General features: G+C 40.0%; 1 protein-coding gene across 2 annotated transcripts in view; it reads right to left on the bottom strand.

Annotated features, from left to right (window-relative positions):
* Positions 1-25,726, bottom strand: part of LOC139738058 (cAMP-dependent protein kinase regulatory subunit-like) — a 77,035-nt gene that overhangs the window by 5,942 nt on the left and 45,367 nt on the right. For both annotated transcript variants that reach the window (XM_071648719.1, XM_071648720.1), the window contains exons 2-9: positions 23,457-23,642; positions 21,627-21,718; positions 15,378-15,439; positions 11,955-12,001; positions 9,429-9,527; positions 8,133-8,192; positions 5,230-5,290; positions 3,775-3,896 (exon numbers count right to left, since the gene is read on the bottom strand). In XM_071648719.1, coding sequence (XP_071504820.1) covers positions 3,775-3,896; positions 5,230-5,290; positions 8,133-8,192; positions 9,429-9,527; positions 11,955-12,001; positions 15,378-15,439; positions 21,627-21,718; positions 23,457-23,642 — 729 coding nt within the window. The remainder of the gene's footprint in view (positions 1-3,774; positions 3,897-5,229; positions 5,291-8,132; positions 8,193-9,428; positions 9,528-11,954; positions 12,002-15,377; positions 15,440-21,626; positions 21,719-23,456; positions 23,643-25,726) is intronic.

Here is a 25,726-nt window from a genome sequence, read left to right as displayed (position 1 = left end):
ATGAGCGACATGACAATAACCACACTTCTCATAAAATTAAAATGCTTTCTCAAAAGATGATTTAAAGGTGCATAGTCCTAGTGGGTGCGGGGGCGCTGTTGATGATACTGCCGATCACCGTTAGCATTGATACAAAGATTGCCGAAGTTGAGCTGTCATCAAGAGTAAAGCGCGTAGGTGTTGCTAGGTAACGTTGCCTTTGTTGTCTTCTCTGCGCATCACGCAGTCTGTAGTAATGCCAGGGTGCGTGCATATGTGCTTCTCAGTATGACATCACAAAAGAAGTTTGCTAAAGCTGTCATCCCCTTCAGTCTAATCATGAGCCGAACTGTGATCGGACCACTGACTACAGTGGATCGGACTTCTTCAGACTCTGGGAAATGGGTCAAAGCGTAAGCGCTAGAGGAGTCAATAGCGTAGGTCTCTATAGAAAACTTGCGCCGTGCGCCCGCATATGCATTCGACTAAACCAGTGGGACCATGTGCCTTTAAATGAATGACTTTCTGGTAATAAAGCTTGGTTCTCATGCACCATGACTTTTAACCCTCTGATCACACTATGCCAGTGTAATGAAGCATTAGGTTTACATGATTATTTTTCATTAATCTGGAAAACCTGGGCAGAAAGAGCATGATGAGACAGTCTGGGGAATGCAAATAATGTAAAAAGTCACATCCGTTGATGTGATTTCAAGGGCAATAGAAAGCTTTATCAAAATCAACAGAGACCGAACAGAGTCCTATCAAAGTTGCGATACCCTCTGGAATTTCTGAATGGAATGCTTTGCATTCTTTGAATTGCTTCTCACCACAAGTAGCATCCAAAATCAAGAAACATGAACAAATTTCACCACTTGTACGACGCTTACACTGGCTTTGAGTCAAAAGTCAGATTCAGTTTAAGATATTGGTACTAGCATTTGAATGTTTCTATATGTTTGCTCCACATTATTTGAGAGAGCTACTTCAAACCTACAAACCAGAGAGGAGCCTTCGCTCAAAAAGCAAAGACTTATTTCTTATTCCAAACAGAAGAACTAAATTTTATGGAGGGCAAACATTTGCGTACAATGCCTCTACCCTACGGAATAATCTACCTCAGAATTTAAAACAAATCACTGATAGTAAAAGATTTAAGTCTGCTTTGAAAACACTTTTTACAGTGTAAGCACACATGAAGCTCGGTACCATCATTGTGATTGGAATCGTATGTTTTTGTATAATCTTTCCACCTTTCTGAGTGCATGGAGACATATGCACTATGTGTTATGTGCTATATAAACACTGTTAATTACCCACGCCGATGAAAATCGGCAGGGGGTTATGTAAAGGGTTCCGTATGTTTGTTTGTTTGTTTGTTTGTTTGTGTACAAGATAACAAGAGAATGGGTAAACGGATTTGCACGAAATGTTCAGGGGATGTTTGGATAATGGCAGGAAAGAATCTATTAGATTTTGGTGATAATCGGTTGACCCTTGCAAATTCTGTGTGATCTTGAAGTTTTGACCCCATGGTATAGTGACCACTCCGAAAATTTCCCGTTTCTCACTTTGCGATTTTCCGCTACCATACGAAAACATAAACTCCCAAACGATCCGACTTCGCTGCTCAAATGTTCGTAAGAATTCCGAAATTTACGTTTAGGCCTATTTGAGGGACTATGTCCTTCTAGATTTATGAAAGTTCGTTCTCCGTCGTCACAAACTGGCCCGTATTTTGATGATTGTTCAAATTAACATTGATTGTTTTTTTCGTTGGAGGAGCATTTGCTTGGTCAGTCACACTGCACGATATGCGCGCTCAATGTCAATGCGTGTGCAAGGCCGCTGAAAATGCATCGCGCTCTACACTGTTAGTGCAAAACTGCATCGGGGACGTTGCGGCGCTCGTTGGTGACCGAATACTGGTGCAGTAGACATTTGCATTCAACCCTTGCATTGAATAATTCCCGTAGACACTAATCACAGGGGTAATTGCCTAGGGGGTACGTAAATTTTGTTTTTCTTTTGCGCTTTTGTGGATACCATCAAAGATCGTACACTCATACGACCTTTGATATCATCACACTCTCAGCTTGCTATAATCAAAATATCCCGCAAGAAAACGGCGTATTTCTCGATTTTTAGCGCTTTTTTGGCGACCTGTCGCGTAGACAATACTCTTAAAACTGGACTTGGAAAAGTTCTGATTCTGCACTTTTGACGGTGGAATTTGGGATCTTCGATGGATTTTTGGAGGAGACTAAAGGACTTTCCTGTTGTGAATGAGTGTTACCGTGTGTGAAATGATGCGATTTGCGTGTGATGTAACTTTAGAACCAAAGATCGTACACTTCAGTGTACGATCTTTGAGCGTGTTTCTACTGAGAGCACCTCGCATCCCTGGCATCGCCACGAATTTTGTCCAACGCAGCACCTCGTATTTTATGACCACTAGAGCTGTTTCTACTGAGCGATAAAATACGAGGTGATGCAAAGGTGACGTGCAAATGCGGCGATTCCGGAAGTCAGGTATTTTTAAGTCACAGATTTGGGTCACGCGGGCACTGCCTGTTAATACGATCCGAACCCTGCCTGCTTTGCTACAACTGCGTCGGCTATTTTTTGATTAGCCATTTCTCTTCGTCTTCCCATCCAATATACCCCGAACTAACATACTGGTATCCTGACTGATGAGAAATCTTTGGAGATCGAGGGTCCAGTTGAGATTTTCTCAAGGCTGCGACATACTAATGTGGTACTCTCGCGATTCGAGACAATATAAAATGAAATAACGCGGTGTAAAATCAAGTAAGTGATGAGGACTTAGTAATGCAATAAGTTAGGTTGTTAATCACGCGAGCAATAGGCGATAAATGCCACAATTCACATGTAACGTAACGTAGGGCCTATAACACATACACAAGCGAGTTGTTGGTCGCTGTGTGTACACACGTATTTTGTACACATGTGTGCGATGAACCGATTGAAAAGCGCGGGGAGAATTTCTAGACGTCCGATACACCACGAATTTCACTACCCGGTGTGTTTCTACTGAGAATCGTCCTTCGCGTCACCACGCATCGACCACCTCAATAGATGGACGACGGAGCACCTCGCATCAGCCGGCATCGGCCACTACCAGATCTGTTTCTACTGAGGAAAAATTCGAGGTGTCACCACGCATCGGCCGGTATCGGCCGGCATCGGCCGGTATCACCACACATCGGCTGGCATCACCTCGAATTTTCGTCGCTCAGTAGAAACACGCTCTTTGGTAGAACTCACTGGCTGGTGATAAAGCACACTGGCAATTAAGTGACCGAATTCTGGTAGATGACCGAATGCACATTATGTTTACCCCGACTTTGTACAAGGCGTGGGTCTGCCGCCTTTGACGGCCCCTCTCTAGTTATTATTATTATTATTACCGGTATTATAATTCTTTCATAATGTCTTTATCTGTAGAGTGACACAGAATACATGCCACATGTCATATACTGTAAAAGCTCTTATTTTCGCGAATTTCGCGAACCATAGTCGGATCGCGAATTTAACAACACACGAAAATGTCATCTTGCATTAAGGTAATTGGCCATTTACGATACCGTTGTGTCAATTCGCGAAAGCATAGTGACCTCCTCATTGGCGAAGATATCTGTACACGAAAATAACAGCTTATACAGTATATCAAAATTTTTAGCATCCACAACTTGTGACAGACATGTGACAGTTCAGTCCTGTGGGATCTGATACCCTACGGGAAGCAATACCCTACGGCATCAAACACCGTACCTCAATGATCATGTAGAAGTCGTCTCCCTGCTCGCCCTGGATGACGATCTTCTCGCTGTCGTCGAACTGCACTGGCTCGAGGGCGTCAGCCACCGTCAATCTCTCCCACATGTCCAGATTCTCTGTATGGTGCAAAAAACAAAATACATTATCGACCTACAGCCTGTTAACGCGTACACACTTACACCATTTATCTGGCAAACTCACGTGTCAGCTTGTCAGAATCGTGTACTCCACATTTCAATTACTTTGGAATTGAAGATGGCTTCAGACGGCTAGCCATCAAGGAAATACCAGCTTTTCAGTAAGTTTTCATACCACACTAGATTCTCTATTCCTTCTTATCGTACTGTAACCTAAATGAAATTCTGTTTACCTCCAAAGCCACATCTATGAGATGGAATTTTGGTTACAAGATAAACAGCACACTGTAATTTTTTTTTTTTATGAAAAAAAGCTTTAAAAACAATATATGTGAAAAACAATCAGTCTTCCACATGAATTGAAAGCACATTGTGATTTCCATTCTTTCACAAAAAGGTGCGTACATTAACCCTAGATAGCCCGGACTATTTTGTAATGCCTGGAGAGCTTATTTGGTCCCCCCTCCCCATTTCAGTGGTCGATCGCATGTGGCAAATATTGGCACGCAAGTTGCTTATTGGTAATCTCCGAGAATGAATCATTAATTTTTCTCTAAACTTGTCGTTATCTCAAAATTATGCCAATTCAGCTAATTTTTTGTGCATCAGATTTTAAGCTCTAAATCTCTATATAAAGCTTCAAATGGGCTAATTCAGTGTCTAAATATCTTTTGTAGTATTAAGAAATTTATGTAAAAGAATTGCTACATCAAAATAACTTATGTATTTTATTGTTTTCTTTGATTGTATTTCTGATCGAGCAGCTTGAAGATTTCTGTAATCAATGCTCAAAGAAATTTTACAGAAAGTAAAGATGAAAGATGATTCAAGGCCATGATCTCGCTACAACTTTTTCAACTTTGTTTCATTTTTGTTGTAAGTCTATTGGTACAAGTCCTAGGTAATTTTTCTCTTTAATACCAGCCTGACAATTTGCCTTTATAGACAAGCACACATAAACTGTTATACCCAAGCGTTAATAAATACCATGGAATATTTACAATATTTTCAATCATCTTAGGACAAACTTTGTTTGTCTCACACTAAAGACCTTTCAATGACTCTCCTCCAGGGAATATTCTTTCTACTTTATCACGGTACACTACATCAAGAAATTGCTGTGGTTAATGTTAGGCTATTTTTGCCCCAAGATGTAAGGATTTATTTACAAACATCAAAAGTGAAAATCCCAAAACGAACGCAATATACATTCCAGGTTCCTTACCAACATCAATCTTTTGTCATCTAAAAAAACAAACAAACAAATGAACAGACAGGGGCTTTTCAACAGGTGCATTTGAGTCCCACTCACCCAAGATGGAGACCTTTGAGAGAAACTCTTCATACATCTTCCTCTTGCGAACTTGGCTGCCCTGTAATAGGAGGAAACAAAGACACAACTATTGCATTACCACTGCTCGGCTGATTTTACCAAAGCAAAGGTGGAAACATTCAAGGGAAGAGTTTTCTCATGTTTTTGTTTTTTTCACACTGCAGAATTGGCAGAATTGCAGAATTGGCAGTTTATTGCTTCAGAGGCGTCATATGCCATGTATGATACAAATTATACTCCGTTACATCATATTATATCAATCATATAACATTATGATAAATCGTACTATATTACAATACATTAAATCACATGTGTGATGTTTTACTTCGTTCATCAATTTTGCTGAAATGCATGCAGTTCACAATTTACCAAACAGATAAATTGCTTTAAATTACCACTAAAAGAATCTGTTTATGGCTATAGGTATAATGTGCATGTCTCAGACCCCGTTTACAGTGCGGGGCTGGGCCGAGCCGCGGCCGAGCCCCGCAATTTTGTCCGTTTACACTGTCGGGCTCGGCCGCGCTTTTAATTCAAACCTTTTAATCTTTTGTCGTAGTGGCGCTCTGCTTGTAAACAAACACAATTTGGCGTAGTCTGGTTTTCAGACCCTTTGCCAACTGGATTCCATGGCGAAAAAGTCGCCGTTCGGGCAAAGGCCTTTGCCGAAGGAAAAATCCTTTGCAGGACAAAACCACCTTAAACTATACTAGTTTTCGACGTTGAGGGGTTAATATCCTGAATAACGAAATAGTACGGGCAGAGGGTTTGGAAGCCAGACTAAAATTGGCCGCGCATTTGGCCCAGTTTGCGTTTACACTGAGAAAAGGCTGGGCTCGGCCGCGGCTCGGCCGTGGCTGAGACCACCTCCAGAGCGTGGCCAAATGCGCGGCCAATTTTGGCCCCGCATTTGGCCTTTTGCGCGTTTACACTGAAATGAAGGCGGGCTCGGCCGCGGCTCGGCCACGGCCTAGCCCGCCTTCACTGTAAACGGGGTCCAAGTCTTGTTTTGAACAGAATACTACTTAAAAATTCTGCAATTTTCCTGTTTCTAAATGCACCTCATCTACATAATGTCAAACATATTGCGATGCCAATATTTACATACAAAGTAACTTCCTAGTTCAGTAGTACACACTCACACACAAACACACACACACACACAGACACACTGGGATCATGGCTTGACTTCTTCAACTAACTAACTGTACAGCTTATCAAAAGTTTACTCACAATTTCCTGAGGCTCAAAAAATGAAAATAAAAATAAGAATACCATCGGCTATCCATGTCTCATAATTTGTTGGTGAGACTTGTGATTTATACACAACACAGATTACTTTTGTTCCAAGGTGAAAAATATGATCATTTGCTTTAAAACAACGATACCACTATGCACGTAATTGTCATCTTTGAGTGTCTTCCTACTTCATATAACACTGTTTCCTTGTATTCTTCTCTATTCACATGCTGTGTTGTTGTGCCGCGTATCTATGTCCAAAGAGGACCCTCACGAAACTGTGCTTTTCATCGACGCAGACTGTCAACACAGAAAACTTGACCGTGAATCAATAAATGATAGCTGAGCGCACGATTTCATTAACATGTGTGAAGGGTTCTGCTCCATTCACGAAACGGTGATGTGGCACTTCCTTGGTGGACTGCGCACGGAGAGGAGTGAGGAGGAGGAGAACAAAGGAAGGAAAAAAGACAGACAGACAGACAGACAGACCAAGATGTGGCAATACAATGTAAATACCCACGCCAAGCCATGGGAACTGAGAGAGCCAGCTACAAATCAATACGCAGGCCAATGAGAGAGTGCTCCAGTACACGCGACATATCACATTTCGTGCCCACAGTGGTGTCAATAATTCCTTCTCCCCCCTCCGGCGTCCGCGCAACCGCGGACAAGTCTGCGGCCGCAAGCAAAAACGCATGCCTGATAAAAATGCGTGAAGGGGGCACCTGCACCGCACACAAACATGGGGGTATATACAATCCTCGTTTGTGTGTGTCGGTTAAGCTAATATCCCCCTTGAATGAGAGATGTTGCCACCTTTGTGGTTTCAACCATAACAAATCTGCAGTTTCCAGTTGTGCCACTTCATTCATCCTCTCTCAAAGACTCAGAAGCACAGAACGCCGCCCGACATCACTGAAGCCACACACTTTTGCCCCTTAATTAATTCGCCTCTTCAAAAAATAGGTGAATGATTTCACAAGGATCCTGTAACACATTTTTCCCCTCTCTAAAGTTCTTCAAATTAGTGTTTTCTGCTTTTATAGTTCATCAGCATTTTAATAGTCATGTTTGAGCAAGCATCTCCCTGCTTGAAGCTAACAATGGAGAAGGAGAATGTAATGAAGGGGTGGAGGGACTAAATTTCCAGATTTCAGCAGAAAAGCTGTTTTTTACAGTCACACAGTGTGTGAGTTTAGCTCCACATATGGGCATATAAGGCTCATAGTTCAAAAAGAGATTCAACGTTTTATATGTTATTTTAATACACATGAGGTTGAATGTCTTCTTTCAGCTTCAGAAACAGAGAGAGGATTAGTAAAAGTTTTAGTAAGACACTATTTCATATTCCTAATTTTCTCATCTTCCCTCTCAAATAGGCATGCTTCATCAAACTGTTTATTATTAATTACTTGATTTATCGTTTATCAAAAAGACTGATCTTCAAGTTTAAAAAAAAAAAATGTGATGCAGATATGAATGACGGATAAGAGCAGCTTAATGCGAGTCAATTTACTCTACCATGCTGTATTCCCATACTACAGTTGACCACTTCTACAACACACAAGCACACAGATGTACAAACAAGTAGAAAAAAAAAATGCCAACATGAAAGCCAATACACTACGACTAAAGCTCACCATAAGGATTCGTCGGTAGCTGTCCCTGTCAATTCCCCACAGCTTCAGATCAGTCTTGGCCTGTGGGAATTCAAAAAGAACATAGATATTAAAAGGTACTCTTGAATCAACGCCAGGCATGAAAAGCTTGCAGGCCAATCCAAGAGATCACTTTTTAAAAGGAGGTGCCTCCATGAGAGCATTTTTTTTCACAGAATACTTTTTTATACCACAAAATGCTCTTGAAACCTATAAAATGCAGATTCTGGCATCACCATGTGATCAACACAGTCAATAATAATAAAGTGACATTCTATCTTGATATTTATATCAAACATTTTATGATTCTACACGTTTTGACACAAGAAAGCAGTAGTAGTGTTCATACAGACTTTGGACAATGCTTGAGGGGAGGCTAGTGAATATGAACCCACTGCCACAACATTATATTTAAATGTCAGTAATGGATAGTAATATGAAACACTCATACTTCCCACTTATCCCTCTTTTGCATCACTATTAGCAGTAATGTACAGGCCAAAAGGGCTAATCACCCATGAGAGTACCTTAATCTGGGGTCTCTCAAAGAAAGATGAAATTGAGATGATGAAATTCTCATGAAATCAATTGTGAGGAACCTCAGAGTTTTTGTAGAGTATGAGTGTAAAGCTCATTAGATTACTGATTTAGTAAGAGATTTCAGGGGATGAAGGGTTCACCGACACAGAAGCAGGCTTTTTCAGGCACACTCAGTCACGCTCTTGTTCGGCACTCACAGTCATGACCAAAGGGTTGAGAACATAAGCCGAGTGCATCAGTGCAAGGGCCCTATAGAGATCTGCAATTGTGATTATCATTCATAGACCAATAGAAAGCCTTGCCTGTGCACCATCGCACCGATTATTAACCCGCCGAGGACGGACTGATTTTGCTATAACACGCATTTCCCATAGACACCTGCCCGAGTATTCAATGGATTTAAGTCAGTTACTGAATGAGTCAGTTAGTCATCACTTTGACCAACAAAATCACTCAATTTGCCGATCAGTCTTCAGAGCGAAATGTGTTTGCATGAGCTTTTCTTCAAATGGCACTTCTGCTGACTGGCCGTGGCTTTAGTGCTGGGAGCCAAATCTGGGAAATCGAAGGTACATAAGCTCAGAAATTTGGTTCAGATATCTAGAAGGCCCCCACCCTGGGTCTTGACTCTTACTGGTGGCTTTACTACTCTTGAGTAACCATCCTCTGCATGCTCCTCTTCCAATCACTAGAGTGAGAGTGTCTTTGACAAAGGCTAACACAGGAGAGGTATCTCACCTTGACAGTGGCAGCTCTTGGGGTGCCGTAGATGAGGGCCAGCTCCCCAAAGCTGCTCCCCTCGCTGAGAGACACCACACGCTCTCCGTCCACGTAGATCTGTGTTCACAAACAGAATCAAACCCAAGTGTTACGGTAAGCAGACTCAAGTGTTAAAAGCTACATTAAGTTGCACTTGGACAATGTCACATAATAACACAAAAGCCTGGCATTTACATATAGTTTGAACATACATATAAAGTAGGCATTTATAATGCAAATACTGATATGATTTCATTTAAAATAGCACAGCTTCCCCTTGCAGAAATCAAATCTTTACAACATTTACTGTAACCCACAGGGTTAAGAACAAGCTACATAAAAGAAATGACGAAAAAGAAGGATGTACATGTTATTACATTGTATCTGTTTAAAGGGGAATTTAATACCCCATATGCAAATCTCTTATCAGTGGAGTTTGAGGAAAACTGGACAATCTGTTCACAAGTTATGAACTTTTGAAGTTTTGATGAAATCCATGAGCCATCATTGCTGGATGAAAAAATAATAAGCCAGTTCGGGGTTCCAGTTTGAGCATGGGCAGAAAAAGGTCATTTGTACCGAGAGACAGGTTGGTTTTTAATTTCACTGAGATAAGCATTTGTGATGTTATGATTATTCATGTAATCCATATAAATGGTGCCTGCCAGTACATCCACCTGACAGAAAGCCGGTATTTGGCAATGTTTAACAGAAAATGTTTGTTAATGTATTCAAAACAAGCACAATGAAATGGATTCTTCCCAAAGTGTTGATTGACTAACCATTCTGGTCACTTCATCTACACAGGTTCATTCTTTGTTAGAATATGAGTTCCATAAATTGCTATGTTGGGCAAGCTGCTGCATTATGTCGCTTTGAATTGGGTGAAGTGCCTATTACCAACTGAGAAAAATGAAAGGTCATTTGTACCCATGTGCACATGAGCTATCTCCGAACTGGCTTATTAGTGATGTCACAGTTGGGTAATGATATGAAGATAACATTAAGAGAATTCAACATATTTTGATTTTTCTAGCAAATGAAAGCACACTCAACTTTCTCCTTTCAGAAGGCATGGGGAATAATATTACCAGCAACATACATGTATGTCAGTAACAAGTTAAAGGAATGTGTCTTTTTCATAAAAAGAATAAAAGTTTGCGTAACACATATTTCTATTGTTCAGCATCCACTGAATCCACACTGAATTCCCCTTTAACAGATGCTACAGATACTTCTCACATCCTTTCTTTGTCAACCAAACATTTGGTTTGAAAGGAGTGCTGTGTTTTAGTCACATGGCAACAGACACGAAACACTTATAAACAGGACTTCACTAGGAAGTCTTGCATTAAATCACAAAGACCAGGGATTTCTCTTCCCTGACCAACATCAAGGAGTCCCCTAATCATCAGCACACCTGCTGTGGAGCCCTTAAAGGGAAGAACCCCTAAACATGAATGAGGATTCAACAAATTTAAAATTATAAGGGGGGGGGGGGACAACGAATAACAGTTTGACAAAAAATTGATACACTCTTCATAAAGGTTTTGAATATATGTAAAGTTTTGTTTCATTTCTGTGTGATGTCCTTCCTAAATTCGAACTCTGCTACAATTTGTGGTATCACAGAAGAATATAGAGAAACTTTTGAAGTATTTTCACACAAGAGCATTTTCGGTGACCTGATAAGAGCACTTAACCTAGCTCCTTCAGATGGCATGGAAATTAGTATAAGTCTAGGCATATCTCAGTAGAAGGCCAAGGGAATGTGTACTTTTCACAGAAAAATTAACATTTTGTACAGTTTTTTTAAATATTAGATTAAGTGAAGCTCTGAATCCATTTTATGATTGGGGACAATTCCCCTTCAACAGACTTTGTAACAGTTCAATACACAGAAACTATCACAAACTACACAAGGCAGCCATATTTTCTTGTGCCCCCCCCCCATTCATATTCTCTGCTATACATCAACCTGTCTAATATAATTGACAGTGCAGCCCTCATTTGTGGACACCTTCCAAACTTTCTAACTTTCAAGTATACCAAGGAATGTCAGTGCAATGAAATGTACAGTTCCTGTTATCTACTATGTTGCCAAGAGAAGTGCTAAAGCATTCTTCAGATTCCCTATCTCTTATTCTCCTCTGAAACTTCAGGTGTAAATTGAGTCATTGTCACTGAGATCAAGGCCTTTCACTTTTATGAAACTGTCATATCCACACTCCTACATATGTTCTATGTCTGTGCTTTCATTATGAATCACCGCTGCAGGCTGCAATGCAAGCCAACTTTGTTTGACATTGCCATGTTGCTTTGCCAGAAAGGTTGACCATCTTTCAAATATATATATATATATATATATATATATATATATATTTTTTTTTTTTTTGGGGGGGGGGGGAGGGGAGGGGGGGAACAAAGTTTCCCCCTTTCCTTCCGTGACAGTCAAGCCCATGATGTATATGATACCATAAACTGTCTGCTGAGTAGCATACTTACATCGACCTCACCACTATCGATGACATAGAAGTTATCTCCCTCATCCCCTATAAAGACAAAAGAAAGAAGGAAAAACGCAAATAAAAAAACTTGCCATCTTTACACAATGCATCAAGCATACCTCACGACACTTCACAGTTCACCAAGCCACATAAAGAGACTACTTGCCCAGTTGGTATGGGTGATAAACAGCAGACATAGACAATGTTCAGGGCTTGCAGGACTGTTCGCCTCTGATACAAATTATATCTAGACTGGCATGACAAAAAATAAATAAATCAATAAATTGATAAATAAACCAAACAGACAAACCATGCCTTTTCAGAATCATAATCAGTACAGTGCAAAAAGGTTACCAGGATGGAAATAGCCTTGAATGATGTAAATCCAAGTATACCGGTCAATATTTCATTAGCGTTTCCATAATTTGATTGAGTCATATTGATGTACACACTAGACAATATCATTGAAAGTGCCATTTCAAAGAAACACACTTGCTTGGAAGATCAAGCTTTAAAGAACATAATACAGGGCATTACACAGATTGTGCAATATACCCAATATCCACTGTGACTGTTGTTGCCTTCTTATATATGGTCTTTCACATCTGATTTTAATTTACCACACATGTTATTGTCTTTTTTTTTTTGTCTGGATTTGAAGGTGCATGTGTTCTCTTCTCTATACTTCCCCGTCTCTTCTGAAGACACGAAATGCATGATTTTCTAAAACTGTCTAAACCGTGTACCATTGTCATTATATACTGATTCACATTTGTTATTACTGCCGAAATGATGACGGCTCATCCGCTTACAACATATGGCTTATCCGACCCCCAGACCTGCATGAGAGAAGATTTTGCAATATCCCTGTATATTTGTATTTTTTTTCTCTACGTTTCAGTCATTTGTTGTACCCGTTGTCCTCAATCTCAATCTGTAGCTCGAACTTAATTGGGACCTACGCTCCACAAGCTTACTTTTTAGTAGGTTCCTTCATATTTCTTTAGCATTCATTCCCATATTCCAACTTTTATAGATCGACCACTATGTTTCATATGTTTGCAGTATTCTATGTATGTCTCCTAGCTGGATATATGTATAGGACCTATTTCAATTTGTAATATTATGCCTCCTAGCTGGATATCATGTATTATTCAATTTTCTTGCATTTGATGTATCTTTTATTCATTGAGAAATATGAAAATAAATAAAATGAAATGAAATGAAATTGCACAATTGACATGTTGTTGTTGGGTAGAAAAAACCACTTATCTAAAAAATGTTGAACGTACAGGAGATCAAAAACATGGCAGCCAAAGCACTATAACAAATAGAATCGTCTTTCCTTTGACATGCCATGGTGGCTTTCTTTTTAGGTTAAGACTGCTCGGATTCAGGGAGGACATCACTTAAGTGACTATCTAGCAATTAATCCAAAAAAGTGATTTTCACCCAAATTTGAGATACAAGGTCTTGTTACCATGGCAACGGTATGCATCTTATAGAGTGTTGTACATATTGTTTGCTATACATGTAATTAACATGATGTAAAATGAGTCTACAGAAGTGTTGCCCTCTTTCAGAAGCGATTCTCTCTTTAACTACGCATGAGGCATAGTGAATTCATCATAGCACATGTGCAATTTCTGCCATGAAATTGCACAAATGCTTCCTTTCAGTAAACTTAATGAGTTCCGTTATCAAAGTGCCCACTGTTTGCCAACATTTGCATGGTTCTACGTGTACGGGAATGGGAAGGGGGCAGAGTGATAAAAAGGAATCGCCATGGTTATCGACGACCACGTGACAGGCCGGTAATTGACGGTGACGAGGCGGCCTATGTGCACATAAAGAGATGTGGGAAATCTAACACCTGTTTCCTTGCCCCTGGGGTAGACATTTCTCTCCCTACATGAATATCGGTTTTCCCCCTACTTCAATTGATGGATTCCTCTGTGCAAAGTGAATGAGAATATTGATTAAGAGAGTGACTACAATAGCAGGAGAAATTATGAAACCTGCAAATTTACGTGAATGCAAATGCCCCCACAGGAGCAGGGAGCTTGTCATTTGTGGCAGTGCTACGACATAATGCCATAAAGGCAAATTAATCCCTTAGGTAATATTTACTGTAATGTGGGGATAGCATTTCTTTTTCACATAACCTCTTTAATAAAAGGAAAAAATTGATCGTTAATCACCAAAAAAATTTCCACGCATACAATTTAAGGCTGAATGATTTCACATTTTAGTTACGCGTTACAAGCAGACATGACATGATACTCTCACAAGTAATGAAATAACATGACTCAATATCGGACCACACTGTAGAACAGAGAAGGTTGATGACAATTTTACAGCTGAATCCTTTAAATATCTTTATTATCATTCTTTACACTGATGACTTTTATGATGAAGAACTTTTTTCATATACCTTGCCCTTTGGAAATTGATTTTGATGACAAAGATATTGACAAGAAATTTCACCTTTTTCAAAACAAAGCTGATACCCTGTCGGTGTGTTAACAGCAGCACACTTTCCAATCTCAAAAAAACAAAACAAAACACACACACACACAACAACAACAACAACAACAAATTTGTACACGGGCAGTCCTCAAACAGCGCACCAGTGACCAGGTTACGGACAACTGGATTCAGAGCACTCCAGATACGAGCAGCCATTATTCATGCTGCCACCACGGTCCTCGTGAAGTGGCCCTGAACCACTAGGAAGAGCGCCCTAAAAAATTTGGAGTGCTCTGAATTTCAGGCTGGTCTCGTGCCTGTTCACACTGTGCAAATTAGGGCACTTTGGGGACTCTTATTGAGCTACGCTGTATTCTTCCTGCCAGTGTGAAAGGGGTGTGACATGCAGCTTTAGATATACAGCAGTAAAACAATGCCATATCTTTCACTTCCTTCACAATCATACAAAAGCAAGTCAGGCCGTATACACTGGGTTAAGGTTAGGATGGAAAAATTGCTTTTCACCAAACTTTCTGACAGCCCATTTGTTACCAACACAGTAATAATTCCAAATATTTTTTTTTTTAAATAGAATTTTCATTAAAAGAGATCTTACAAAAAAAAAATATGTGTGGCTAGGGTACACAAAACAAAATTATCATAGACCAACACCTGGATTTTTATGCTTAAAACATGACAACCAGACTCAAGAAGGGTTTGAGCCAAGCCTTTTATAAGTATGTATTTATCATCTAGAAATTCAATGATGCTGGCAAAAAAAAAAAAAATTAACTCTCAAATTACGTACAGTACACAAGTTGACAGAATGGCTACATATCCAATGTAATGAATAACATACTGGCTACACTGACATACCATTGACAAGTAAGTGTCCGTTAGTGTTCCTGTTAAGATTTTGTATTTTCTGTATTTATTTGGGAACATTATTTACCTTGGTGGATGACCACTTGTGCAGCATCATGTTTAACGGGGTACATAGCGTCAAAGATGTCACTTGGAAAAGAGAAGAGAGAGCGAGGCAAAATGATTACAAAATCAGTATAATGCCAACATCTGCAAGGACAGTGCAAATAACACAGATTTATCATCACATGCTTATTAGAGATGACACTACTATTCCTACTAAAATATAAAAGCCATTTGAAATGACCACCCCCCCCCCCTTTACCAGGTCACATGCTTATACTGCATACAATTTGTAGTGCTTTCTTCTGATTCAAAGAATCTATAAGAGACTGCACTCGTCCCCTGGTACAACTCTGAAAGGTAATGCATCGAGGCTGTGTCAGTCCAATGTTCTACCTCAGCTGAAATGCATAGTATATAAATGGCACGAGCAGGAAAAAGTGTTCAATAATTGAAAGTATTGACACCATCACTTATTCATTACTCCCCCCTCGCACTATTCCATGGCCAGTCAATCTGCAATGTACATGTACATGTACATGTATCATAATATAATATGTATGGAAGTATCTATACATGCCTCCTGTAGGTAAATAGTTAAATGTGTTACAACAGTGGATCCAACACTGGGACCGCATGGCAGGTACATTGTACTGCATGAATTACGAACATACAAATGAAACAATAAGAACACAAAAACCCTCTTAACTGAACATTAAAATTGAAATAAACAATAAAATAGAAATCTACAATATTAGAAGGAGAAAAAAATGCAAAACCTTATTGCAGTGCATTGTGTACTTGAGATATGCCGCTGCACACAAGTAAGTGTCTCAGTGATTGGAATTGCCAAACAGCATTTTATGAGATGCAGTTGTTCCTTGCGAAGTGAATTTTAAAACCTGGTATCAAAATGTTAATTGACGCCATCAGTGCTCATCATTTGGAGGGAAAGCTGATGGCTCACTGCCAGCATATAATCCACATGAAATTCCCCTGATGTCTTTTAAAAATGTATTCATACTTGCACTAATAGTGTGCCCTGTTTTTCACATCAAGGAGATCACACATGTTGTCTCTGAGGTCTATTGGAGAAGTTACTCATACAGAGCATAGTGCATATATGGTGTATCCCTTTCATTTCGGGTGCTTGTTCTTTCATGGTCTGTATGAAGAGTTTGAAGCCATAAAACAGATAAATGCCATTGTAAAGTTGTTTGTTGTTTTTTTTAATGTAAGCTCATCATCAAATAGAAATCAATTAAATGTTTTCAATGATACTGCACTCATTACAAAAGAAATATTTTTTGAAGATCTGGGGCCCGTTTCATAAAACTTGTTATCAGTGACAACTGCCACATTTCTATGACAAATTTGCTATCAGCCAATCAGATACAAGGATTTCAGTAGCTTGCCACATCTATGACAACTTGTCACTGATGACAAGTTTTATGAAATGGGCCCCCGGTTACAATTATCACATATATTTTACTTCATTTCGGTTCTTCAACAGCTTCAATCTCATTCAAGTTCACAACAAGGAAAAGTAGAAATTACGCGGTGCGTAACATATGTCTCCGCCGGAAGTAGCATTTTGTAACAAAATGTGCAATATAGGTAAAAAATCAAGGTCAAAGGTCAAAGAAGTCAAAGGTCAAAATTCTGTGTAGAAGTTTTGAAGCCCTCACCTAGTGCCATCACATAAAGCAAATGGAATCGAAATTGGGTTAGAAATGGCAAAGGAGTAGCATTTTGTAGCCAATGTACAATATAGGTCAAAAATCAAGGTCAAAGGTCAAAGAAGACAAAGGTCAAAATTCTGTGTAGAAGTTTTGAAGCCCTCACCTAGTGCTATCACATAAAGCAAACGGAATCGAAATCGGGTTAGAAATGGCGAAGGAGTAGCATTCTGTAGCAAAATGCACAATATAGGTCAAAAATCAAGGTCAAAGAAGTCAAAGGTCAAAATTCTGTGTACAAGTTTTGAAGCCCTCAACTAGTGCCATCATATAAAGCAAACGGAATCGAAATAGGGTTAGAAATGGCGAAGGAGTAGCATTTTGTAGCAAAATGTACAATATAGGTCAAAAAATCAAGGTCAAAGGTCAAAGAAGTCAAAGGTCAAAATTCTGTGTAGAAGTTTTGAAGCCCTCACCTAGTGCTATCACATAAAGCAAACGGAATCGAAATCGGGTTAGAAATGGCGAAGGAGTAGCATTTCGTAGCAAAATGTACAATATAGGTCAAAAATCAAGGTCAAAGGTCAAAGAAGTCAAAGGTCAAAATTCTGTGTAGAAGTTTTGAAGCCCTCACCTAGTGCCATCACATAAAGCAAACGGAATCGAAATCGGGTTAGAAATGGCGAAGGAGTAGCATTTTGTAGCAAAATGTACAATATAGGTCAAAAAATCAAGGTCAAAGGTCAAAGAAGTCAAAGGTCAAAATTCTGTGTAGAAGTTTTGAAGCCCTCACCTAGTGCCATCACATAAAGCAAACGGAATCGAAATCGGGTCAGAAATGGCGAAGGAGTAGCATTTTGTAGCAAAATGTACAATATAGGTCAAAGGTCAAGGTCAAAGGTCACGACTGAAATTCTGTGTAGAAGTTTCAAAGCTCCCATGTAGTGCTATCATATAAAGCAAACAGAATCAAAATTGGCTCATAAATGACAGAGAAGTAGCAAATTGAAGATTTTGATCACACACGGACGCACACACGGACACACGGACACACGGACGGACGGACACACGGACACACACACGTACGGAGCCCGTTTCATAGTCCCCTGCTCGAACTCGTTCGGCGGGGACAAAAATGGATATATCGTGTGTGTGTTTTTTTTGTTTGTTTGTTTTTTTTTTTGCATTTAAACTCTTCATATGTTTCTATGCATTCCTGTGGTTTGTTTGTCACATGTATTTGCCCATTTGTTTCATGTACACAATTGTTTGTTTGTTCTTAGGTATGACCATATGACAGAATTCCAAATTTCTCTCCCAGTGGTACCATCAAGCAAACTGAATCATGATTGGCCAGCAGCGAGGCAGATGAAGGGGGAAAACACAAGCAGGTATAGAAAGATGGAGACATGGAATGATAGAAAGAACAAAGGAAGAAAAAGTGATGGACTATTTAAAACAAGAAAGAGAAAACGCTCAACAGAGGAAGAAAAGGAAACCAGAATGTAGGCATAAATGCAGTGATAGAGTGGGAAAAAATCTAACAAGAAAAAAAAAAATGACAAACATAGAACAAGATGGCAGCTATATCATGGGCAAAGTGAGAGAAAATGAATGAAGGGGGGGGGGGGGAGGAGGGAGCACCAAATTATTACACAAATTTCTCCATAGGGACACACAGTGCATGGTAGGGAGAAATGAGGCATCACTGTGTGTATCTCAAACAAGACATATACGACTATAATTATTGTATGCATAATTTATATGCACTCATACATGCATGCATGCATGCATTTATCTGTGTGTGAATCTGTGTGTGTATTTGTGTGTCTAATGTTTACATGTATGTCCATGTGTGTGTATCAGGTAATGAAACCAGGGGATATCGAAAGTGACAGAGGGAAACAAAGAGAGGGAGAAAAATGAACCTGACTGCAAAATTGCCATTGAGTCCCAGGACGGGAAGTGCATCAACCTCCAAATGACGGATAGACAGCCCCTCGTAAGGAGCATCTGAAGATCACACACAAAGTGCCGCTCGCCCCAGAGTTTGAAAAAGCTCCCCTGAACTTTCAATCCGCCCTGTCATCTTAATTAAATCAAATTTATCTGCAGTGAAATGCCATTCTATGGCCCATTGCACACATTTTTCCTGTTGGCATGGGGAACATTTGAGATTACAGAAATACATATAAATGGAAATTTTCAAATATAATAGAGAAGACTCTACTAGTATTTACAATTTACTCTACTATATATTATATATAACATTGTTACCCTTTCATTTCTTTGCTCTTACAGCCTGTATCAATGTGCATGAGGTTTAACCATGGTCTTCAGTAGCATCAGACTATCTAAACATGACATATCAAAATGTCTCTAACTTACAAGGCATGTCTTTAATATAACAAAGTTCATCTTCTCTTCATATCACCTATATCAGGGGCGGATCCAGGAATTCTGTAAAGGGGGGGGGCACAACTAATATTTCTCGTGCCACTTCCGGGTTTCATTTCATTTTTTTCTTATCATTTCTTTTGTTTTTAACGAAAATAAAAGGGGGCGTGCGCCGGTTGTGCCCCCCTCTGGATCGCCACTGCATAGTGGAGGTCTTATAATTTAGTTTAAATCAAATCATTTAGATTGTGCAAAATTTGACGGCCAGTATTGAAAAAAAAAGTTTCGCAATATGACTTGGACCTTTTGTATATCAATCCGAAAAATCACGCAGGAGCATTGCTATAAACTGTTTCTGTCTTTGAACATATTTTCGTTTTATTTTTTTCATTTCATCACAGATTGTTCGACTCATTACTAGCAGTCATAACCTTTACCCTTTACCATTGCTCTTTTCATCTCCAGGTCAGAATTGTAATCATTTCAATGTGTGGACACAGAGTTTAATTGCACTATCTCAAGTAACACTCTCAGGTGATTTTGATTGAAGGAAATAACCATATTCAAGCAAATAAATCCCACAGACACCTTGCTGAACAAAGACAGGAACCCCTGTGTGATCACAGATTAAAAAGATCCAGAAAGCTATAGGAGATAATAGTGTTCTTAAGACCTAACAGCAATGTATGTGTAAAATGACATGTTGGTCTCTGTGTGTCCCTATGGGTGTTGAGTGTTAACACCATGTACATGTAGCTCCTAACATACACCTAATCTGGAGAGCTGTGTTTCCATCAATGGCTATATCACAGCTAAGTCACATACCACTCGTCCAGCAGGTAAACTTGATTACGTAATGGTGGAACATTTCCTTACATTCTCCCATGGGAGAATATATTTGTGTATCATGCAAATGACAGACGATTCTCCTAGCAATGGAACGAAGATATTTATAGCACAATCAATGTAATAAAATTCTGTATGCTGCGCAATGCTTTCGGAAAACAAAAACAGCAGCAGAGGGCATATGAATTGTATGCATACAGAAATGAGATTTCAGGAGCCACGCTAATAAAAATGCAAGTCGTTGGCAGTGCCCAAAGATACAGGGCTCATCAGAGATTTTGTGACAAGTGGAAAGTATGAATGTGTTCTTAGAATACAATTAACATATGAGGACGGTTGTCGATGGGCATGAATGCAGAATGTTCCAACCTCAAGAGTTCAAAATGCCATTTCAGGGAGGTTTTCGCCTCTCTGTATACCATTTTGGAGGGTTAGGAGGGAAAAGTCTGTGAGTGCTCCCCATCCCCCAGCCATTATCTGTTGCATAAGTTTCTTCACAAGAGAATGAACCCCCAACTAGGGAAATTACCCTATTCATTATCAGTACATGAAAGCAATGTTCTTGGTAAGCTTATAGCAAAATCAGACAAAAGGGGGAAGGCTGAAATGACTGCTTGCACATTGGCAATCACACAAAATGTACAACAGTGTTGCTGTGCACACTGACAGCATGGCCTGAAGAAAATGACTGAGATGAATGTGTAGAATCTTTTTCCAGCAGGCAATATCTACAGCATCACATCATCACAAGAAATTAAAAACATTATTGCTTGTATTTCAATTTGTCGTCTCATCTAGTTATAAATGTCAGGCTAAATAATGTGGAAACACTGAGGTTTTGCCAGATATTACCTACAAAGTAGATCCTTGAGTCATCATCAATACTCAGCAATTGTATCATTCCATGACGTATTTATCATCATCTTTGACGTCAATATAGTAATCATCACAGCTCTCACTAACAAATGGATCTTAGAGTGACTGCGTTGTGTTGAGTGTACATACAGTTCTTCCAATATACGCTCTATAGTCTGCCTGCAGTGTTTGTATACAGGTATACAATGGTGTGCTTCATATAATGCCTTGTGTGTGTGTGTGTGTGTGTGTGTGTGTGTGTGTGTGAGTGTGTGTGTGTGTGTGTGTGTGTGCATGTGTTTAACTCCGTCACCATGAAGCTTGTGTGTGCACTGCCAAGAAAAACAAGGTAGACATCGGACTCATCGATCCCGGTCATCAATGCTCTCCACAAACGCCGACATCATCATCATCATCATCATCGTCATCATCATCATCATCGTCATCTCCATCTCTCTGCATCCTCATAAATCATCATCGCCTCGCAGTGGACCTACCTCCGCTCTGTCTCATCCAGGTGGGAGAAGAGGACATTCTTGGAGATGGCCTTGGACAGGGCTGCCATCGTCTTGTAGTCCTTGGGAATAACCTGCACAAGGCCGAAGATCACAAAAAGAACACATGTAGGCATCTGGACTAACAGGGAGTTGATGAATAAGTAAGTATCTATATAAAGAACTTAATGAATATAAGAATGAATGAATGAATGGATTTACAAATAGAAATATCAACTGGATATCATCTAACGTACAAGGTAACAAGCAAATGGATTAATAATGGCCAACTCTAGATCAAAGTCTTACAAACATGCAAGCTTTCGGGACAAGTCTTTACTCATCAACAACACACACACACACAAGAAAAAAGAAGAAGAAAAGAAACGGCAATATTGGGGGAGATTATATATGCAATGTTACCAAGAAGTCAGCAATTCATACGGACTAATTTCGGAAAAATTGATTATTCATACTGTTTAGGGAATAAAACACGGATGAGGTTTACAAAATGTATTCTTTTTTTTTAGGCCTTGTGTCAAGTGTGCCCTAAATGAATCAAAGATAGCAATTCACACATCAACCATGTATTACAGTTCACAAATTGTGGCTAAAAAAGAGGAAAACCCCCATCACAACGAAAAAAAAAAAAATGATTATCATATTATTGACAAATGTCCACACTCTTAGCCAGACAGCTGCCTAGTGCAAGCCTGTCTTGTTTATCCAGTCGCTTCTCCGAAACCAATTACATCTGACACTACAACGGAGCCCGATCCAAGTGCGCTGCGCATGGTTGTACTCGTGTGCCTCGGCCGGCATAATGTTCAAATTACTCATGCACTGTTTGGCATCACTCTGCGGTTCTGGCTTGACAGGAATCGTATGAATAACGATTCCATTTAGCTCTTGTGGATTGTGGGCGGGACTAATGAACTGTATGTTTCGTTGGCTAAGAATTTGTTTAGGGTTAAATCATCTTTTCTTCTTTTCCTGCTTTTGTCCCTGACGTCAACCAAGTAAATGACAGAACTGAGAGGCAATGCAATTCTAATGACAGCAATGGCATAATTTTCATATGGCCATGGAAAACAGATCGCACAGCTGATGACAATTACAATATGTGTGCGAAATATTGATTGATGAGATGGAAAGGCAGAGGACTCTCTTCATCCAAAATGCAATTTGAGCTGACCTGGCAGTATCTCAACATACAGCTTAACCAATCTCAACCCTAGCATGTCTGGGGCTTAAAGCCAAAACATAGTCCATAGAAGGGCTCACAACTCATCTTCCACCATTTTGAATTTGCTGGCCAAAGAAAGTTGTCTGGCTGACGTCATTTGCCTGGATAATGATTTGTTTTGGAGTACTAGTAATCTGAAATCAGAAGTGCAAAAAATAATTTTGATTATATGCATACAACTTTTATTCCTGAAATCCCCTCACCTTGTAAACAATGAGTGAATGAAATGATGGCAAGTATTGCTACATCCTCCTTTTAAGAATACAATGTTCAGAATTTCATTTTTTGCAATCTCCCTATTAAAGAGTTTTCTGTCTTTTTGCAGGTGTTGGTTTGTTTGACTGTCTGTTTGCATAATAACACAGAAAGTTATCAATGGATTTGGATGAAATATTAAAGAAAACTTGATAATGACACAAGAACAAATGATTACGTTTGGTAGTGATCCTGATCACCATTTGGATCCAGGAATGTTTTTGATTTATTCTTGTTTTGTGGAAATCTCGAAATGGGTGAAAATGAATTGCTTGGCAGAGGTCTGCACTCTGAGAGTGCTGTTCTAGTTCTCTCTTTTTGTTTGCTCTTACCTTCTTGACATAGGAAGTGGCGTCCTCCTCTGTGTAGGGTTCGGCACTGAAGGCGCCCCGCCTGCGCCTACCCTTGGGCTGCACTGCCGGTGGTGTTGGGGAGATTTCCTCCTCCCGGTCCTCGCTGGCCGAGCCAGACTGGGCCTGGGCAGACTGGGCTGCCTGGGAGGACTTTGGCTTGGCATCCTGTAGGCAGTAATAAGAGATAAAGTTCATTTAGAACTCATCATATATTTGACATAAATAAGAAAAAACAACATAGAAAATAAAGACAAAGACTCTGACACAATCATAACAAATACCTAAAACCCCATACTTTCTCTGACCCTGGACTATCGTTAATCCCGTACCAATTTTTTCAGCTGTTTACACTCGCCGATAAATCCCGTACTAAGCTCTTGTCCTGGGCTAAAGAGAAAACTGACCTTTTTACACTCATATTTCTTAGTCCCGTACTTTCCAAACCACATAAATATTCATGATTACACTGTGCACTGTACAAGCACACGCACGCACCGGCAGCACTTGATTACCTCGTTTCTGATTGGTCAGTGGGGGTCGGACTTCGTCTCCGTCGCTTAGCCCCGGATTATTTCTTCGTTCTGTTTACATTCGCTTGCTTGGCACCGCAATTGCGGGGTTAGCACCGCAATTGCGGTGCTAACCCTGCTTTTTTGCAGGGCCAGATAGTACGGGATTATTGGTGGGGCTAGCCCACTTTGGCAAAAACAAGTGTAAACAGAAAGTGGGCTAAGGAAAGTCCGGTACCAACGGTGGGGCTAAGGCCCCCCTTAGCCCCAGCGTTGGTACGGGACTAAGCAAAAATTTGCAAGTGTAAAAAGCCCTTATCTGCGCAAGAAATGTGGCTATAATGTATGCATGTTGTCCGCCAACTTGCATGTGAGGAAATGTGTGTCAGCTTTTTCCAAGCAAGCAAGGTGGCTACTGTAGACTATGGGTTCCCCAACACTGTACCATGAATGACGAAGTGCAAGTCTTCTTCCATGTGACAAGCTTTACACGACGTCACACGTGCTTCACCTCTGGCAAAAATAAAAATTCAGAGCGTCAAGGACTAAGTGTCACATTCAACACTAGAAGTAAGGCTCTCTGCACAGAAGTTGAACCATCTGACACCCTTGCCACACCTCATCACCATTCCCGGACATCACTGCGGTGTAAAATCTCATTAATAGTCTTCACTACACATTTTCCTATTGCCTTCATCACGCCTCAGGGGACTGTCTACGTGCCTTCAGCTTTAAGGGTGCAGAACAATACAGGTGATATTAAGGACTAACTGACTCACTCCAACTCTATTTATGGAAAGCTCAAAAACTCTCTGAATGCAATTCATCAGAGGGAACATGGAAAAAACAAAAAACAAAAACAAAAACCAGGCACTTATACATGTAGGGACCTACAGGATTAGATTCCCAAACAACTGGGACTCCCTGCATTTGTAGCAAAGAATCTATGATCTGCCTGACAACAGAAGCGTAAACAGTATGCTACAAATAAGAAAAAAACACATTTAATCAGCAAAAACTTTCAGAAAATCCACATGTCTACAAAAATACAGCCATTCAGTTTAAAAGTGACATTTGAAAGCAATCCAGGATTATATTATGGTATGCATGGTACATACTCTAGCGAACAAACCAAGTATAAACATTTTTATATGTCTTCAAATGTGTCTTGTGCAAGTACAGTCGCATATGACTTTGAGCTAAAGTCTACAAAGTTGAAAAGACATCAGAAAGCAAACCAAAATATAGCAATTCAAACCAGACACTACCTGCTATCCAATGGCAAGAATATAAGGCTGGAGGGTTGAGAAAGACGTCAAACTGTGATAACATTACCCAAAATAATGCTTCACTAGGCCGCCAGCGATAGAGAAGAAAATAAGTCAACTGCGACCCCTCAAGACACTCCTAAATGCAAATTGACGCTCGATGGGTCTCCTCTGTCCCTTCAACCAGCACCATGCCATGAATCACACGCACTCGTCGGCTAGTGTCCGACCCTCATTGCTTTTCCCCATGCGCTCCTCCCTCTCTCCCGACAGTCAACTCTCGGCAGAACTACACGTACACTACTAACATCCCATTGCACACTGGCGTATATACTAATGTAAGCATACACACACACAAAGACACACATGCACACATTTACACGCATCAACACAAATTTTCCAAAAGCTCCCACAGGTAGGAATTTGTAAAATCTCTACACATCATCCTCCCCCTCCCCACCCACTTCCGTCC

The sequence above is a fragment of the Diadema antillarum genome, unplaced genomic scaffold (genome assembly GCF_040938485.1).
Source record: "Diadema antillarum isolate AM-2024a unplaced genomic scaffold, OU_Dant_1.0 seq00000720_RagTag, whole genome shotgun sequence".
In the NCBI taxonomy this organism is placed as follows: Eukaryota; Metazoa; Echinodermata; class Echinoidea; order Diadematoida; family Diadematidae; genus Diadema; species Diadema antillarum.
Note: the sequence above shows the minus strand (reverse complement) of the source record. Positions and strands in the feature narration are given on the sequence as shown.